The sequence below is a fragment of the Pleurodeles waltl genome, chromosome 9, assembly GCF_031143425.1.
Source record: "Pleurodeles waltl isolate 20211129_DDA chromosome 9, aPleWal1.hap1.20221129, whole genome shotgun sequence".
Lineage (NCBI taxonomy): Eukaryota > Metazoa > Chordata > Amphibia > Caudata > Salamandridae > Pleurodeles > Pleurodeles waltl.
Window position 1 is genome coordinate 655,638,810 of NC_090448.1, and position 20,781 is coordinate 655,659,590.

A 20,781-nucleotide genomic window follows, 5' to 3' on the forward strand; every position below is an offset into this window, starting at 1 on the left:
GCTGCACCAACCGCAATTTGCACCTTCTTTGTCCCCGTATCCTGGGTCTCTGGTGGGTGCTGCCTGGTCATCTGTGGGCTCTCTCCAGTCCGAGTTGAGGCCCCTAGGTCCCTCCTGGGTCCAGGCAGCACCATTTTGATGCAAACCACAACCTTGCTTGAACCAAGGCTTGTTGGACGAATCCAGCAACGCAAACAGCCTGCATCCAACTTCTCAACGTGGGACATCTCCTGCACCCCTCAGGAACCCACAGCCATCTTTTCTGCAGACGTCTCCTAACTGGAGAATCCTCTTTTGCACCATCTTCTAGGTTGGCAGCGGCAGCGGTGTCCTTCCTGGAATCTTCTGTGACTTCTGGACTTGGTCTCCTCTCTTAACAGGTCTTCAGGTCCAGGAATCCACCATTTGTTGCTTGCAGTCTTGCTTGGTTCTTGCAATAACTCTTATCACGATTTGTAGTGTGTCCTGAGGAAACTTTCAGTACTTTACTCCTACTTTCCTGGGCTCTGGGTGGGGTATTTTCCCTATCTTTGGTGTTATCTTACACTCCCAGCACCTCTCTACACACTACTCTTGCCTAGGGGGGGATTCGTGATTCGCATTCCACTGTCTTAAGGGTTTGTGTTATCCATAGGCCTACTTCTTCCTATTGCATTCTATTGTATTTTCTATTGTTTGCACTATCCTATGTCCAATTACTTACCTAATTTTGGGGTCTCCCTTCGAGGCATCAGTAAAAGGCATTAAGGGGGTCATTCTGACCCTGGCGGTCGGTGACCGCCAGGGTCACTGACCACGGGAGCACCGCCAACAGGCTGGCGGTGCTCCCACGAGCATTCTAAGCGGCAAGTCGGCGGTCTCCCGCCGACTTTCCGCTGCTCGGGGGAATCCTCCATGGCTGCGGAGCGCGCTCCGCCGCCATGAGGATTCTGACAGCCCCTACCGCCATCCTGTTCATGGCGGGAAACCCGCCATGAACAGGATGGCGGTAGGGGGTGCCGCGGGGCCCCCGTAAGAGGGCCCCGCAAAGTATTTCAGTGTCTGCCTTGCAGACACTGAAATACGCGACGGGTGCAACTGCACCCGTCGCACCCCTGCAACTACGCCGGCTCAATTCTGAGCCGGCGTCCTCGTTGCAGGGGCATTTCCTCTGGGCCGGCGGGCGCTCTTTCGGAGAGCGCCCGCCGGCCCAGAGGAAATGTTTAAATGGCCGCCGCGGTCTTTTGACCGCGGTGCGGTCATTTCACGGCGGTACCTTGGCGGACGGCCTCCGCCGTCCGCCAAGGTTAAAATCACCCCCTAAGTCCTATTTTAAAAATTCTGAAACAAAGACTATGTTTTCTAAAGTCACTAAGGGGAACCAATCTGTTATTTCCCCAACAGTTGAATCTACCTTAGAGCCACCCCCTCCTCCATCAAGCACATTTCCAGATTGACCATCAAAGTCCCGTCTTCCCATTAGGAATTAACATTGAGTGCTCTAATCACTTTGCTTTACTGAGGTCCCCTGAAAACAATCAGTGCTAAACCACCAGAAAAAGTGGGTCAGAGCAAGACGGTGATAAAGAGGGAGAAGCGAGCAGGAGGTTACAGCTAGACCATCTGAGGGGGGAAATTAAGAGCTTGCAGGACTATATGAGTAGTTTGGGTAAAGTTCTGAATGAGAAGTTGGACAATTTGACCACTTTTGGTAGCAAACTTAAATAGAAACACCTCCTCACAGGATTCTGCACAGCCCATAGTGCCCCCGAAGCAAACTCTCAAACAGGGCAGAAACAAAATGAGAAGGTAAACAGGCGTTCAGAAAGAGATAACAATAGCATAGTCAGGGCATCTCACTCCGGTGGAGGGTCAGTAAAAGCGGGGACAGAGCCATCCTCCTGCACTAAATCGAATGGGGGGAAAAGAACAGATTCCCAGAGGGAGTACTAGGCGAAGGGATTTTGATGGGCAGGAAGCACAAGAGGGAGGCTACTGCGTTCCAATGAGTTGGCAAGGCAGTATGACTTATACTTGACAAACGTCCCAAAATTGATCCAGGATAATAGAGAATCTCAAGACTCGCTTATTAATAAAGCAATACATTGGACTAGGAAAACTAGGGGATGTAGATCGGTGATGAGAGGATATAAGATATGCCTACTTGATCAGAGGCACAGACCTTGAGCAGGATTGCATAGGGCTGAAGTCAGGGGTTAAGGCTGGTGAATGGGAACTCAACGTCGGATCCCCTGCCATACCCACGTATAGGAGAGGCTCTTTCACGAGTCACCTCGACTATATCTTCGTAGACCAAATGCTCTGGCCCTCTGTTTTAGATATGACTGTTGTTCCAAGAGCAGACAGTGACCATCAAGCGTTATGCACTGTCTTTGAAGCTACCCTGTTTAAAAGCAGCAGTATGACTCCATGGACAAAGGTTAGCAATATCGAGGTAACAAATAATAGGAGGAGCATAATGGACTAGCAGTGGCAAGTGACACAAACGTCCAAACCTCAATCTACAACATGTTTATGGAGAGTTTGGCCCCAATGACATCTTGGAACCCCCAAATGGCAAATTTTGTTCTGGTTCATTGTGAACTGATGGAACAAATAAGATCTCTCTTTACGGTAGTAAAGTATAAATGGGCTGGTACTAGCAAAATGCCAAGGTGGTTTAAAAAAAAAAATAATGTAGTTTTGCCAAAGTTTTGCTGTTAGTTGCTATAAAAAAGGGGAATATGGTCGAGATAGGAGCAGCAAGGTGCTTCTATAAAACAACGTTAAGAGGTGCCAAAAGGCACTGAGAGGCTGAGCAATGGTTAAGTTTAACCTATGCCCTGCAAGAGGTGAATACCAAAGTATTTTGGAACTAGTGGCAGATGGAAAGCACACTATTGATAATAGCTTGGACCCAGTAATTCAGCCCAAGTGCTGGGAAAAGCACTTTGAGGAGCTTAACATGCGATATGGTGCAGCCACTAATTTATAAGGGCAGAAGTGACATTTGCCACCTTCTGGACAAGGTTGGGGGGGGGGGGGGGCATTGAACTAGGATGCCAGCTTTACCTTACAGGAAACTGCCCAGGCTTTAGAAATCATTGTAAAAGGGAAAGGCATCAGGCCTTGATGGTATCCCTGGAGAATTGTGTTTGTTTCACCCTGTGGTCTGGGTATCGTATTTAAACGCCCTGAGTAATGCCATCGTGAGGGGAGATGGTATTCCCTCCACCCCGATGTGGCATGGAGCAATACTAGTGCCTATTTACAAAAAGGGTGATAGAGACTTGCCAGAAAATTACAGACCAATAATCTCAATCAATATCAGTCAAAATGTCTTTTGTAGACAAGTCCTGGCCAGGGTGCATGCTTGGGTTACTGAACATCAGATTCTTGTAGATTGGCAGGCTGGATTTAAGAAAGGGCTCAGTACCGTTGATCAAGTATTTAGGTAGAAAATATTATGTTGGAAATATATAACCCTCAAACAAGACCATCACTATATCGCCTTCATTGATTTCATGGCGGCATTTGACCTGGTCCAGAGGAAGCAGCTTTGGAGGGTTTTGGAATCTTATGGTTTAGATTGTAATCTACTCGGGATACTAAGATTCCTACACAAGGATACCTATGCAAGGGTGAGGTGGAACTTCGGGGGTGATCTCACTGCATCAATTCCCATAGTGAGAGGGGTTAGCACTTACCCTTTTCAGCATCTACATTTATAGTGCAGTAGACCTTCTAGCTCAGTGTAATCATGATGCTCCCAAGATAGTCGGAATCCGTGTACATAATTTAATGTTTGCTGATGACACCCTTCTTATCTCAAGTTTATGGTATTAAATCTGCACAAATAAATTAGGGGAAAAATAGTCATAGGGGAAGTTTCCATTGAACAGGTTAGGCAGTTTCACTATCTGGAGGTAAGGCTGGCAAACAACCAAATGTGGGCCACTCAAATTGAGAAAAGTATTATCTTCCAACAGTGGCAATTGGGAGGAAATACTAAACTTCCATGGGGGTCGGGGCACTTTTACCTGCGGTTAAGGTGTGCAAGGCCACAGCAGTGATAGCGGCAACATATGGTGCTGAGCAATATGGGAAGAAAGAGAGAGCAAGCGAGAGATTGTTATTGCGATGGTCTCTCCATACAATGACTTCTAAGCGTCACACTAGCAACATGTTAGGTTTGAATGTTATAGCTATGTTTCGATGCACAGCAGAACAGAGTCACCTCTTGCCTACTGGTAAAGCTTTTGGACTGTCACTCAGTAGGTTGAAGGTTCAAATCCCGGTATCTCATGGCAGTGTGTCTGTTTATTCACTCGTGTTTTGAATGTTAAACATTATTAGTGACAGAACATTTACATATTTTCCCCATGAAAATATTTGGGTTAAACATAGTACCTATGTCGGGACACTGCATGGTGAACAGTCATCTGTGGTCTAGTGGTAAAGGTCTCAGGCGCTTACACTGAAAGTTGAGGGTTCCAGTCTATGGGCCTCATTCTGACTTTGGCGGGCGGCGGAGGCCGCCCGCATAAGTACCGCCGTCAGAAGACCGCTGCGCGGTCAAAAGACCGCCGCGGTAATTCTGAGTTTCCCGCTGGGCGGGCAGGCATCCGCCAGAAGGCCGCCCGCCCGCCCAGCGGGAAACCCCCTTCCACGAGGATGCCGGCTCCGAATGGAGCCGGCGGTGTGGAAAGGGTGCGACGGGTGCAGTTGCACCCGTCGCGATTTTCAGTGTCTGCTATGCAGACACTGAAAATCTTGGTGGGGCCCTGTTAGGGGGCCCCTGCAGTGCCCATGCCATTGGCATGGGCACTGCAGGGGCCCCAAGGGGCCCCACGACACCCGTTACCGCCAACCAGGTTCTGGCGGTCAAAACCGCCAGAACCAGGCTGGCGGTAAGGGGGTCGGAATCCCCATGGCGGAGGATTCCTCAGGCCAGGGGAAAACCGGCGGGAAACCGCTGGTTTCCCTTTTCTGACCGCGGCTTTACCGCCGCGGTCAGAATTGGCCTGGATGCACCGCCAGCCTGTTGGCGGTGCATCCGCGGTCCATGACCGCCAGGGTCGTAATGACCCCCTATATCTGTTAGTGATCATTTCCCTAATTTAATTTCTTTTCAACTTCATATAGTCAAGGTACATACAGAAAGTTAATCTCACTCTTTACTTGTCAAATACATTGTTTTTCAATTTGGCAGAACATTTATCATTTTAAGTAAATCGTTCATTAATAACTAAAAAAAACATCCCTCTCTCTCTCTCTATTTCCCTCTGTTAATCTTTCTCTAAATCTCTCTTGCTCTCAAACTCTCACTTTCTCTCTCTCTCTCCCTCTCCCTCTCCCTTTCTTCCCATAACGGGATGGATGAGAGAGATTGTTATTGCAATGGTCTCTTCATAAAAATACATTAAACTGTCAGACTAGCAAGATGTTTGGTTTGAATGTTATAGTTAAGTTGTGATGCACAACAGAATGGCGTCCCTTGTGGCCAACCTGTAAAGCCCTTGGATTGTCACCCAGTAGATTGAAGTTTCAAGTCCCGGTATCTCATGGATATTGTGTTTATTTACTAGTGTTTTAAATGTTAAACATTCCTAGTGATGGGATATTTATGGCTTTGTCCCATCAAAATATTTGGATTGAATGCCATAGAGAAACTAGCAGAGGCTTTGTTGAAAACAAGCACAGGAGACCGCACTTGCTTTCTTAAACAATATTTGCTGCAGATTTGCAAATACGCCATGATTTTGCAGCAACATTTAAAAAAACAAAACAAAAAAACATGTTTTTTGCACTGCGTGGGCCCCAGTGTGAGCCTAGTAGCAAGGCTAGGAGGTTATAACTTCCACTCCTAAATACCCCATATATTACAACTTGGGCTCCCAGTTTTACATATTTTTTTTCAAACATTTCTGTCTGTATTTACGCATTTTTAGGGTCGAGCCTGCGTTGCATGCGCTCGCGCATGCGTATCGCTGCGAGACGCTTTTGTATTTAGAAAAGGGCTTGGAGCCCTGTCAACTTCACGTCAGTGTTTTTTTATTGGTTTGTGGACTTGCCTAATAAATCTGCTTGCTTTCATTAGTCGAAGGCAAGCATACGTCATGCCTTTTCCGGTGGCTAGCCCTCCTCAAGCGCAGCAACCAAGTACAGAAAACATGCGAGGCTCGCTGTTTTCCATCGGGCTCGTGGACTTCTGTTTCTCTAATTTATGAGCGCGATCTCGCTTGGCAGAAGTCGAGCGCTTTTCATAGTTAATTTCACTTTTTCTGGTTGTGTACATAAATGCACTTTTGCCCGATAGGTGAAAAGTCGGGTTAGGAGTTTACAACGCGATCAGCTCTAACATGAGCAAACACGAGATCCGTTGCATTGTAAATGCTTGTTATTTTTTGGCCATCTTATTAGTATTTATCCATATTTATTTTGTGCTTTCGAAATAAATGGAGTTATAAAATGGTACATTTCCACATTTATTTAATTCTTAGACGTGCACTCATACGTGGATGCCTGTCAGGTATTAGCAAATTATGTAGTCACATATAACAAAACACTACACCCACTGGTGTAATTAGCAATATACTACAAATGTATGTATTTGAGGTATTCTCATAATCATTTTTAACTCCTCATGCGGTCTATCTGCAGCTTTTGCCTGGAATTCATGAAAGACAGCACTAAGAGTCTTTCCCAAGAAGCATAATTTTCAGTATTTTTCTACTTTCAAAAATAAATACAGAAAAAAACAATGTTTTCTGACTGTATTTATCAGTACAAATCAGTAAAAACTGAAAAGTGGGAGCCTTAGTTACAAAACTCATGACTTCTCTCCCAACCAGAGCCGACGGTGGTGACAAGTAAGTTTGTACTGGGCTGGGGAGGTCATCTGGGAGAGATGCAGATCAGAGAACACTGGTCTCCAGCCTAAACCTGGCTCCACATAAATCTGTTGGGGTTGTGAGCCATATACTTTGCAATGAAGGTCTTCCTGTCGGCCATCAAGTGAAGGTCAGTGTAAGGTCTCGTGCACAGCATAACTGCCATATGGTACTGCAGCAAGCAGGGCGGAGGGGGGTCCTGTACCAAAAGTGATGTGCCATCTGAGTTTGTTCGGTATCAGGGTCTCTCTCAGATTGTGAACGGCCTGGAGGGATCTTTAAAAGCCAGGGCGGAAGAGCTCGGCTAGTGGCATTTTGTTAATCACAAGAAGGGCATTGTATATTGAGGTGGCGAAGGATATCTTCCGACAGTGGGGGCAGCCCTGGCTAGATCTTTTCACTACCATCAAGAAAGTACAGAGTACAAACTTCTGTGCATTGAAGTTCTCAAGGACACTTTCTCTAGGAGACACATTCAGGCTAGAGAAGCACAAGGGGTTCCTGTATGCTTTTCTACCACTGCCTCTTCTAACCTGAGTTCTGAAGAAGATCAAGAACGATAGGCCTAAGTCATTTTAGTAGCTCCAAATTAGGCCAGGAGAGTGTGGTACCCTGAGCTTCTGGCTACCAATTTGAGAGGATATTCTGTTGCAGAAGCGGTGCAGCATTCTACACCCAAGCCTGAGCAACGTATAGCCCCATGTATGGAAATTGAGCCGCAGCAGTTGACTGCATTTTATCTACCTCCTGTGGTTATGGATGTCCTCGTTGCAGCCAGGCATCCCACCACAAAATATATTTTCGTAGGACCCTAGGACAAATTTGTAGCGTGGTGTGGAGACCACAATACAGATCACTACAAGCCAAATTGTGGGATGTTTTGTTTGTTTCATGTTTGGCCCAGCAAGGTCTTGCTGTAAGCAACTTCAAAGGTTATTTGTCAAGCCTTTCGGTCTTTTATCTTTGTCAGACATACCATCATTGTTTACATCAACTATAGTGACGGAGTTCAATAAAGGTTTGACTTACATTTCCTCCTAATCGGTTTATGACGCCACAGAGAGATGTTTATGTGGTCTGATATTCCTCATGTGTACCTTCTCTGAGCCAATGCACAGCTGTTTGTTACACCTTTTGACTCTCAAACCCATCTTCTTCATTGTGATCACTTCCGCCTGTCGCATGAGTGAGCACCAGGCTCGCTCAGTACAGCCACCCTATGGCATTTCTTTTCCACGACTAACTGGTGTTGGGAATCAGGGTAGTCTTTTTTTCCCAAAATAATGATGCCTTTTTATGTTGAAGTATGCAAAACAGCAATGGATGGAATGCTTAAATTAATCTCAGCCACTGGTAATTACTCGGGCCGCATGACAATCCATTTTTATTTTGCATACCATGCCTCCTCAGTTTGGACCCAGCTATACGAAAATAAGACTTAACCCTACTCCAATGGGAACAGTCTAGCCAGAACTGCCAGGCCAGGGTCTCCCTGAATCCAAATACAAGCAACCCACGACCGGTTCTGCCCTGGTTAGGATTTGTCTTCAGTCCTCGTTTGCTTGTGTTCCAGTTAGGGGAGGACCAGGCTTGGTAGTTCAGGCTGCACTGTTACCAATGGAGCAGTGTCAAGATTGATTTGTATATGTCTGGGTCCAACTGTGGTGGCATGGTGGGTGAAAAATGATGGACTGTGATGCGGCCCAAGCAATTGCCAGTGGTTCACATTAATTCAATCATTTCATCCATCATCTTGTTGTTGTTGCAGTTGATGTCCTAAGTGAGACGGGTATGCCGACGCCTGGTCCCGTGCTCACTGCCACTGGAACCAAACTATGCCTGGCTGATGAGCCCTCATCAGAGCGAAACTGGTGCAGGTTGCTTGTGTTACGGTAAAGGGAGGACTTGGCCTGGCAGTTCAGGAACCCTGTGAGAAAAGCACGGGAGAAAGTAAGATATTCTCCTACCAAGTCCTCTATTGGCCACAGGGATATTTTACTGGTAGAAGTTGTGTACCATGTACATTATTTGAGCAATTAGTGCATTCCCCACTTATCTTATTCAGTGAAGGGTGGGAAGACATTTTAGAGTCCAATCAAAAGGATGTAGTGGACTATGTGATTGGTCTCAGGACATTAGCGGCACAATACATGAGACAGGGAAAGAAAAACTTTCAGGCAAGCCAAGAGCCAATGAATGACTGTTATGACCAAAAAAAGATGCTGAATGGGTTCTAGAAGGGTGTAGGTGCTGAAGTTCATTGATCCAAAAGCTTTGGAGGATGAGTGATATGGGCCCTACACGGTTGTACAGAAGGGTAAGGAGGTAAACTATTTGGCAGAGACAAATGCCTTGAGGTAGCTAAAAAGGGTGTTCCATGTGAACCAGCCGGAGCCATACCTCAAGCTAGACTGCACAGTAAACATCATAGAAATGACAGAGGAGATTAAACTGTTTCCCGACCTGCTGCACAGTGATGTATTGTATTGCAACTTTTCTATAGCAATTACGGACCATATGTGAGGCACAAACACTTGGCTAAAGGGACACAGCAGGGTTTGGGGCTGAAGGTTGGTATCTTTGATCCAATGTCTGAGGTGTTTCCAAGTCGAGTTTGAGGATCACTGTTTAGGAGCTTAAAAGTGTGATGGATGGATGGATGGATGGGGGGGGGGGAGAAGAGAGAGAGAGAAAGAGAGAGAAAGAGAGAAAGAGAGAAAGAGAGAAAGAGAGAAAGAGAGAAAGAGAGAGAGAGAGAGAGAGAGAGAGAGAGAGAGAGAGAGAGAGAGAGAGAGAGAGAGACACACGCAATAAGTTAACCATTCTGAGATATCTGGTTTAAGGTTCTACTGCATGACTGAGTGCTGGAATACAACCTGCCCTTGAGCTAATGTTTCAGCAGCACATAGAGTATAGAGAAGTGCTAAGACGATTTTCCCCATCTCTCTTTCCTGACTCCCGAGTTGACAAATACCGTTGTATATGACAAATAAACAGGTGGCAGCTTGCCAATGATCAGCAAGGTTTACAGGAGGTTTGACCTAGCCCACAAGTTCATCAAGGCAGAAATTGCCAGAATGTTGAGGTTAATTGAGTGCTTTTGTAGTCCTTGGGCCAGTCCAGTGATATTGATGCCCAAGAAGGACTCACAGACTTGTGGTTTAGTGTAGACTACTTAGCACTAAACGTAGTAACAAAAACCATTCCACACACAATTACATGAGCAGATAAGGTAGTGAACAAGGCTTGGTGATCTTTACTACTTGAGTACCTTTGCTGACCAGTGAATATTGGGAGAGGTTATTAGAACCTAGCATCAAGGAGAAGACTGCAATCTGTATGTAAAAGGGATTTAATCAGTTAAGGCACATGTTTTTTTGGGCTGAACAATGCCACTGTCACTTTTCTGCAGTTGGTTAACCATGTTATCTCAGCACTGGAAGGATTCTGCATACCCTGCGTTGGGAACATTACCATCTTTTGCAACCTATGGTAGGCCCACCTGTAGGCCTGCCTGAAGCAGCCTGGAAAAAGTGTTGATCAAGATATAGGGACCAAAACGAACCACCAACTATACCAAGCACCACTTGGGGCAGCTCTCTGTAGTCTATCTTGGGCAACAGGATCATTCAGCCATTGAATGCCAAGATCTAGGCTGTTAGAGTAGGAGGGTTCCATACCCAAGACCTCAAGGAAGAGCCTTAACAGCCCCATCTTCCAAGGGGAAGCCCAAGAAAGTAATTTGGACTGCGGAGTATCAAAAGGCCTTCGAGCTCCTGAAAGCAGCACCTTTGTTGAAGATACCAACCTTTGGTCAGCCCTTCCCTGTACAGACTGATGCCTCAAATAAAAGGGATTTAACAGTACTGGCCCAACTTGATGACAAGTGTAAAGAGGATCTACTGACCTGTGTTAGCCTCAGACTGCTTACCAGTGACAGAACTGGGTGCCCCCTGAAAAAGAATGCTTTGCAACAGTGTGGGCTTAGAGGAGGTGCCCGTCTTACCTGTTTGTTAGCACATTTATGGTCCAAACAGATCACAAATCATTCAAGTGATTGACAACAATGAATAGTGAGAATGCCAAGTTGTTGAGATGGTCTATCTCAATAGAAGGCCTAAATTAAAGGGTAAAGCACAAAGGAGAAATGAACTATTGGAATGGAGTTGGACTTTCCTGTTGGGTTTGCCAGTCCGATGACTAGACTTCACCAATGCTCGAGCAATATTGCAGACACTTTGATCTGGAGGGGTGTTTGTTGGGACGGAATCACCTGTATGGCAAGCAAGTGTCTACCTCTGCCCTGGGTGCAAAACTGAAAGTAAAATTGGTATCCTTAATTTAGTATTTGCCTTAGAGTCATGCTAATCTAGTGTGGCACAGAGGCTTTGGCCTGTCAATTAAAATGTGAGTTCTGGACCGGTCCTCTGGCCCAGGGGATTGTAACAAGTGTCCTCATAAAAGGCAGTAGACTGCTGTCCATACCATATACATTAAGTGGTGGTGGCAGTATACCTTGTTATTAAATCTATGGTGCGACCACAACTTTTTCCTGCGCAAGCGGGGTATACTGGTCCAATTTATGTTAAGTTTCGCTGTGATGTGAAACTCAAGACCTTATGTTAATATCCTGTGCTCATGTCAAGTGCATGTATGTTTAGTGTGGGTGAGCTATGTATGGTAATAGTACTCTGAGTACTGGGGCCAGTAGGATACATTTTGTGCACCCCTGGTTTAACATACCACAAGACGGAGGATGAAAACAGCTTCCCCCAGAATGTGGAAATGCAGAATACATTTCCGTACCTGCAGTGGAGAGACCCAGAGAGTGAAGTGAGGATGTTTGAGACAGGGTTCCTTTTAGACATTTCATAAAGGCCTGGTTAGCAAAGGACTACTGGTTAGTTCTTCCTGACCACTTTAGTTTGACAGGTGATATGTTTGATGGGTGGGGGTTGTAGTGACTGTGAAGGCTAATGACAACCAGGTGCCCAGAACTCACACTCAATTGTGTCTTTCTTGTAGATACTTATGCTTGTAGCCAGACCCAATGTTACCTGTTGTCAGGGGCCTCACTTTGCACACAGACTGTATGGAAAGCAGTCTGAAAATGGCATTTGAAAGAGAACCAATCTAAGCAGATACTGACATCTCAGACAGTGGATCTACATTCCCAGTCTGAAAAACATGTATAAAAACATTCCACTTTGTTCCAGTCCCAGGTTCTAGCAAGATCTTGTTGTCTAACCCCTATTCTTGATCGGCTATGTAGCATCTGTTTAGGTGATATGTCTGACAATTCTGAACACCTGATCGGTCAACTGCCTATATCAACACTTTCCTTGCCACTGACCAATGTCAAATTGTTTGGAATTCCAGTTCCAAGATTCTTGACCTGGTGTCACCCACTTTGCTGAGATCACTGGGGACTGGGAAGATACACAATGCCAAGGACCCCAATAGGGATCACATCTGTTGTGCTGTTGGTTGTGATGTTTGCAAGAACAAGGGGTACTTTTGAAAAATGGTACCCACTTTCTTCAGAAAGATACAATTCTCCATTTTTTGTGCAGACTATCACTCATAGGTAGTCCCCTCCTTCTTTAAAAGTGTCAGTTAATATTTTGGCACTAGTTTTAGTGGAATGGACAGAGAAGAAACGTTGAACTAAAGGGTGTAGCCATCCTGGTTGATCTGCTAGAACCATTTGTTGGCGGGATTAAACTTCACTTTTTCAGTGGGTTTTTACACTCGCCCGCACCAGATTGGCAGAGAAAGTCGAAAACATTTTTTTCTTTTAGGCCTATCTGGAGTTATCGAAGAAGATTCCTGATCATGAATTGGTGAATAAGGTTGAGACAGTGTTCATGGTCTAGGTGACAAAGAAGTGCGCCCCTGGCCATCATAACTGAACATTGTGATAGAAATGGTCTAGGTGACATAGCTGGCTTTTTTTACCTTTATGGTAAGTCCTCCTGGAATACCCAATAATGACATTGGAAGAGGCAATTATATCTCACAAAGTTGAGGATCACAATGACCTCCTGATGACCTTGAGAAAGCAGAAGATGTGGAATGCCTCTATTGTCGACCTCCTTAACTGTGACTTGGACGGTGTGAGAATGGAGACAGACCTTCCTGACTGCAATCAGTGGGTCTTGTTGTGTTGAAGGTCCTCATATTGAGTGTCTTACAGTCGAGGGCCAAGTTGATGGCACAAATTTCAATGTTATTGGAGTTGACATTAGTCAGGCTGGTGTCAGAGGTAAACTACTTGGTATCCTGTGGTATTGGCATTGACAATAGTAGCGCTGTTTAAATCCTCAACGGCAAATAGTTTGGTTCTTCGTCATTTTCCTACAGAATTCTCTCTGTTTAACAGAATGTGTGGCAGTTACAGAAACCAAATATTCTGAGTGTAGGTCTCAAGTGGCTTTTTACCTTCGACGGAAGGGACATTTTACTGTAAGGGCATTTTTTGAGAAAAAATTCCCTCACAAACGGTACAATGGAAAGTGTAAAAATAATATTGAATGAAAGTGAAAAATTCTCAATCCTGAATACATTTCTCAAGGGAAAAGTGCGATTAACACCTATAGGAGTTCAGAGATCCTGGGATGCTGAGAAATAGTAACTGCAGGTTTCTTAAAGAAACAGTGAATGATGGGAGCAGCTTGCGCACTTATGACGTGACAAGCACCTTTTTCTTCACTTTCCACTTTGGCGGTGAGGTTAAAAGTTACTTTAGGTACTGTTGCATATTTATTTCAGTTAGATGCTGCAATGTGGTATTACAACTTTTTAACAGGAGGTTATTTGCCTAAGAAAAATGCAGCAACAGCTAAGTCTGTCTTGCTATTCATGGGGGTGTCACCAGAACATACAACGCTGAGGTGCATTCTTCCCATTACAGATTGACTATATTAAAAAAAGGAGTGTTCTTGGGTTCCAGCACGTGTGTGGGAATATTCTAAATTTAGGACAGTCAGTGAAGATCCTACAATGAAGAAAAAAACTGTTTGTCTTGGTACAGTGCGTGCACGGCAATGCATTATATTTTAAAATCATATTTTGCCAAATTGGGAAAAAAAAGCTCCAAGTCTGAAGCACTAGAAGGATTTAACATGAACCACATCATACAGGTTTCTGTCTTTAGTCTCGTAAGGATGGCTTGAAGGGGTAGATTTTGTGGTACTTACTGTTTGCTTTCACTTTCTTTCTGCTTTCGCTCCTTGTCTTTTATGTATGCAGTGGGGTCAAACCTAGGTAATCGAGTCCCTACAAGGGATAGAAAAAGGATTCGAGTCAACAGAGGCACTATCCATACAAGGAGAGCGAAATGAGTACATCCACTTCTCATGAACCATTTACATATGCCGAGTTAGTTAAGGTTTAAACCAGTATCCAAAGGTCAAAAACATTTCAAACCTAGTATAGAACATTTAGTGTCATGGTTTATCCCGTAAGGATAACTAAGGCGGTGATTTCAAGTAGTATTCCCCCAAAACCATACGTTGCCTTCTTTCTGTGCCATTGAACAGAAATGTATTTTCTCCATTTGGGACACCAAGTCGGTATTATAAAACGGGGTCAGATGTGAGATATGACAAGACTAACAAAACAGGCGCAAAAGGCATGGAAGTGAACTAGTATTAGGAAAACCACATTAAGTATATAAAAAACGAATCACTAAAACATAAACAGCTCCACAAAGAGGCATAAGCCACATTCGCCATAAAATGCGGCTATAATTAAATGTAAAAGAAAGAATGACAAATCCAATAGGCCTGTCATTTTGTATGTAAAAAAAGGTATTTCCCTATTGGTGGCTGTTGATATGATGTTTTTGTAGATGTGTGAACGAATTACTGTAAGAATGTGTCAAGTGTAAGGATGGGTGAATGGAGAATTGTCCCTAAATGGATGAATAGGCGATTGAGTGAATATTAGCAGAGAAAGACGAATAGGCCCATGAGAGGTTTCAGGTGGAAGGCGAAGTGCATGGATGAGTGCATATAGAAATAGATGGATTGCTTGGTGAGCATATGGGTCAAAGGATGAATTCGCCAGTGGATGGACGGATGAGTGAGAGAGTGGATGAGGTAAGTCCATAGGAAAGCCATCGTAGCAAGTGCTGTACAAATGTACAAACTCTTGCAGTAGAGTGATTATGTTTTACATTCTGCATCAACTATCCATACCCGAGCAGTGTGTATAACTTCTAATCTGCTGATGGCTTAAAACGCCCGTTGCCCAATTCTACCAACCAACTGCCCAGACCCATTATCACCCAGAAGCAGATTTCACCTCCTGTTTTGGCATGGCTGCTATCCAACTTTTACCGCCCTTCCACAGTTCTGGCACAACAGCCCTGATTTCTTGCAGTCCAGCATTTATGAAGATTAAGCTCACCATAACTAAACAAATATTAGTCTTTCATAATCATTTAATTGAATCTGTTTCTGAAGCTTCTGTACAAAGGCAGTTCAAAATATGAGGCAACAATTGGTTAAAAAAAAAAATGTGTCACTTTTTCGTTTTCTTAAGTGAAGCATCCTAAGCGCAATAGGTGTGCCCGGACATGGCCCCGATGTCCACTGTGCCTTTGCACTCAAATTGCAGCACACTGATTTGACCGGAAAGGCTAAAACCGGTTTTGGATTGCCCGTGTTCCTATTTAGGGGCAACCTGGGTTAGTAGACTGAGTTAAAGGCGATTGCAAATGGTAAAACACACATCTTTTGTTTCCTGAGACAGTATGCAAATAAATGGATGGTTGGGAAGGCCGTGCGACTGCCAACCTTCAAGGGCATCAGGGAATCAGTGATGCATGGGCATCATTTGAGAAGCTTGTCAGGATCCCAAAAGAACACCACTGAGGATGAAGACTCTCGACCTGGAACCACACTGACTATCCTAGATGATGGTACACGTGATGCAACACCATTAATTCGCTGGGATCAGATACTGATTCTCTGTCCAGAATATGTGATACCCAGCTGTCAGTGTCTCTTAATCTGTAATTGGATTTGATCTGATCTGCCTATGGTGAGCGCATAAATAATGATTAGATAACTAGTAGGGGCAGTGTTGGAGGGGTCACTAGTACCCAAGTGTACCTAAGCCCCTCTCTACTTACCTAGATGTGGTCACTGGGGAGGTATTCTATCTAGCCACCGTACCTGTTTGTTCTTGTTGTATTTTGTATTTATATATTGTAGTGAAGCAAGACTGTAGGGTTGGATAGAGAGATGGAGCATGCTGGCTGAGCCCTCAATAATCCAGACAGGTGTAACTATGGAGTTATGGGACAAATGCCTTTGTTGACGTGGTTGTTTTCACCGCTGTCTTCACTTCCAAGATGTATGGGTTGATAAAGATTAATGGGTTCCGTTTATGCTCATACAAAACAACTGATTGGGTATTAACGTATTTGGAATTAGCGATGATTTCCTATTGCGTAGTCTGGCTTAAGCAATTTTTCCAAACCTTGCTTGAGCATGGTCAGTCAGTGAACCAACTTACATGGATAGTTTGTACGTTAAATAATTACACAAAAAGCTACAGTGACCTGGCAAGCTGTATGAGATGGGGGTTAGGTTTGCATTTTTTCAAAAAGCCTATCTCAATGCAGTGGAACTTGTCAGACTGGCCGACAAATGGAGCGGGTCACTCTACTCATCCCTTTATTCCACATTTTCTAGAGCGGTGGCTATATGGATAGGTAATGGTGTCAGTTTTTAATAACCTTGTCAAATTTGATGGCCGGAACCTATCCCCGTTCAATGTATATTGTCCATCTATATGGAGTATGTGCTTTTTTTCCAAAACCACATGATGTAATGGTGCCTTGGCTAGTCCCCCCACCATGATGATATGGGCCGGGGAGTTCATTAGTGTGATGTCTGGAGCTTAAGATGGGTCACATCCTAAGAGGCATGTACAATGGCATACCTCACAGCTTTTTGATATACATTAAGAAACCCTGGATTGATACATGTTTGGCGAACATAGCATTCTTCCTTTATTTGCCACCACTGCTTTCACTGTTGAATATATTTGATATTGATTATATATTTGTGAGTCATACATTATATGAAACGTGCACTGCAGCACATTACATGAGTAGGACTCTTTCTAACCACTCTACCTATTTCTGATTTATATATGGTTGGGAGGGAGACCTGGAGTTGGAACTCTTCTGCATAATATAATATATACATGCTTACTTTGATAGGAACTGGAGAAATAATGTAGCTGGGAAGGTGGAGTGGGAGACAATAAAGGATCTGGAGAGAGCGACATGCACGACGAACGTGTGTGCGGACAAGCAGTAACCGGATATTAAGAAGATTGAGACTGGTATTTTTTGGTCTCAAAGCAAACAATTTCAAAGGGTGGAGTTAATGGGCAAGCTTCTGAGTAGTAAACATAAATACAAAACGGTCGGTACAACAGGCTAGTTAAATAGATCCTATAGCAAAAGTAACACAATAACGTGGACAAATCAGCAAAAATAATTACTTTGCTCTTGGAAAGGTAAATAAATCATAAACAATATGTTTAGTTTCCTCCATTTATCATTCCTCATTTGTTCTTGGATACCAAGGCGATTTGAGATTATCTAGGTAGGACTGTGATACTCAGCCTCGAGGAGGAACATAAGGAAACACTAGAAAGTCTCTTGACCTGTGAAGACATGTCAAGCTCACTTGTGAGGATGCACTTGTGAGGATGGAGAGAAGGAAGACTCCTAGGAAATAATGGATTCCCAGTTGAGTTCTACAGCTAACGCTCTGGACAAGTCTATGCCTACATTACTGGAGCTACATGAGGACAATGCTTTGACACGGCCAGCATCTTGACTCCATGAAGGAAGCAATTATAACAGTAGTCCCTAAACCAGAAAAAGACCAGAGAGATTTCAAATCAAACCACCTGCTGCTGTAGGCATGAAAATCCTGAATCAAGCTGAAGCAAGCACAATTAGTTTCATACAGGAACTAGTGCACTCAAATCTCTCTGGATTCATACCACGAAGGAATACTATTATAAAGCTACGTACATCAGCTCATGTACCAAGATTTTTAGATCTAGACAAACAGGAATTTGAACTGTAGAAGCATTCAGTACTGTGGGGATGAATTCATGTTTTGGAGCGACTGGATTTGTTTTGTACTTATTTTTTTAGTTTGAGCCTTATCTATTCGAAATCACAAGCACATGGGAGGGCTGGCCAGAAGGTCTGTGGACCTACATGTGTCTTTGTACCTTAATCCACTAATTCACATTAACACGTGTGAACCTAAATGTAATTTTTGCTCTTAGAAGTGTTTACCTGCTCCTGTTAATATAGCACTAAGGATAATTTAGCACCTAAATGTGATAAACATTTCTGAAGACTTTGAACCAAGGGCTGTTTTGCACCTAGATCTGGTATGTGCTCCTAAACAGAACAACGCAATTCAGTTCTCTTTGACCAATGGGCATTTGGCACACAAATGAGATTTTTGTTCATAAATGTTTTCCCAACTCATGCTTTTATTGCACACTGGGAGATTTTGCACCTCAGTGTGCTCTTAACTACTTGCGATGTCATACTGAGAAACATTTTTTAAACAAGTTGTTAAAACATACTACAAAACGTTCTTTCTGTACTAAATTAACTTGCACCTAAAGTGGTAGCAGTTTACACCAAAGGTTATTTTTTCATAATTGTTTGAGTACCTAAAAGGTGACATTTGTTTCTAGATAAATCTTTACAATCCTGCTAATGGTCAACATCTCCACAACATAGTTTATTAAGTAACTTTATAACCATGAAATGCATTGCTATTAGTTGGATGGGAATACGCACCTAGCATAAATTTCTGAGTGAGGGGCAAAATGGTGGGTGTTATAGCGAGGAAACTCACATTCCAGGAGGAATGAGAAGGTGTTGGAAGACCCGAGGAAATGGGCAGCTGTGATGCTAGGGTTATCTGCAATGATACAACAAAACACACAATAGTGAATCTAATAAGACCGAACCAGTATTGAAATGGTTACTTACCAGTAGGAGTTAGTTGTGTAGCCTGAAGAGTTTCCTGGATTCACATGCTGTGCATCTAATCCGCCATCAAGTATTTGGATCCAAAATTATGTCTTGTCCTTCTCTCTTTTTTTGTGTATGTGGGTGTCGTCGACCACCATTTCGTTCAAGTCCATCTCCTGTGTGACGTTAAACAGCGCTCTGGAGGTTCCTGTGCGTAGTCGCCATGTTCGGATTCTTTTTTCTTCTTTTCTTTTGTGTTCCGCTGGGAACATCCACCTTGAAGTGTTTACCTCGCCTGTTTGCTCTTATCCCGATCTCCAGGGAGGCGGATGGGTCGCATGTGAATCTAGAAAACTCTTCAGGCTGCAAAACTACTTTGACTTGTTAGTAAGCATTTCGTTTTCCAGCATGAATTCTTTTGCAGATTCATATGCTGTGCATCTGATTATGTAGTGGTGTTCATTTCCTTGTGAAGGGTGAGTTGCGATGTAGATGAGTTGGCACATAGGTGTTGTTGTATTCCCTGTCCCACTTATGCTTCCTTATTTATCTGGATGTCCACACAGTAGTGTTTTTTTGGAGGTGTGCGGAATAAACAGCTTGCGGCTATGCAGAGGTCGATATAGGTACATTTTCTAGGATTGTAAGGGTTGCACCCCTTTTCCTGGTTAAGTGTGCCGTGGGACATGTGGGTAAGCACTATGTCTGCCTTTCAAGAGGTTGTGTGGATAGTTTCCACTCTCCACTGTGAAACTGTTCCTTTAGATACTGGTGTACTCTTGCTTGCCCTGGCAAAATATACTAATAGTTAGTTCCCCTTGCAAATTAATTTTGTCTCTTGCAGGTAGTACATTAGTGCTCTTAGCATGTCCTGATTGTGCAGCACCCTTTCAGCCTATGCCTTTGGATCCTTAAAAGAGGCCAGTAGCTGGATACCTTGGTTGATAAGGAACTACGATACTACCCGTAGGAGGCTGGCCTGGCTTATAGTGGGTACCTTGTGGTACTTAAACCTTGTGCCAGGTCCAGTTATCCCTTATTAGTAGAATAGAGGTGTTCTAGCAGCTTAGGCTGATAGAGGTAGCTATAGCAGAGCAGCTTAGGCTGAACTAGGAGACATGCAAAGCTCCTACTATACCACTTATATCATATAGCACAATATCATAAGAAAACACAATACTCAGTTACTAAAAATAAAGGTACTTTATGTTAGTGGCAATATGCCAAAAGTATCTCAGAGGATACCCTCACTTAGGAGGTAAGTAATATACACAAATTATATATACACAAACCAAAAACAGGTAAGTAACAGTTAGAAAAGTAGTGCAAACAATGTAGAATCACAATAGAATGCAATAGGTAGAATTAGGCCTGGGGCAACACAAACCATATGCTCCAAAAGTGGAATGCGAATCACAAAGGACAATAGGCCTATGGTTGGTTGTAGAGGGTCGCTGGGACTGTTAGAAAACAGTAAGGGTGTCCAAGATACCCAACCCAAAGACCCTGAAAAGTAGGAGTAAAGTCACCCTACTACCCCAGAAATACAGTATAGTCGAGATAGGGGACTCTGCAAGAACAACAACTGCCAGCAAAACACTGAAGACAGATTCCTGGACCTCAGGACCTGTAAAGGCAGGGGACCATGTCCAAGAGTCACGCAAGTGTCCGGGGGGGTGGGGGGGGGGGGAGGGAGGGCAGGAGCCCACTAAACCCCGGATGAAGGTGCAAAAGGGCTGCTTCCGGGTGGAAGAAGCGGAAGATTCTGCAACAATGGAAGGTGCCAGGAACTTCTCCTTTGGTCAGAAGATGTCCTACGGTGTGCTGGAGGATGCAGAGTTGATTCCATGCAGAAAGACCGCAAACAAGCCTTGC

General features: G+C 44.0%; 1 protein-coding gene across 1 annotated transcript in view; it reads right to left on the reverse strand.

Annotated features, from left to right (window-relative positions):
- The window catches only part of CCDC61 (coiled-coil domain containing 61), a 637,121-nt gene that overhangs the window by 258,843 nt on the left and 357,497 nt on the right, over nt 1–20,781 (reverse strand). The window contains exon 9 of the mRNA XM_069207713.1: nt 14,072–14,150. Coding sequence (XP_069063814.1) covers nt 14,072–14,150 — 79 coding nt within the window. The remainder of the gene's footprint in view (nt 1–14,071; nt 14,151–20,781) is intronic.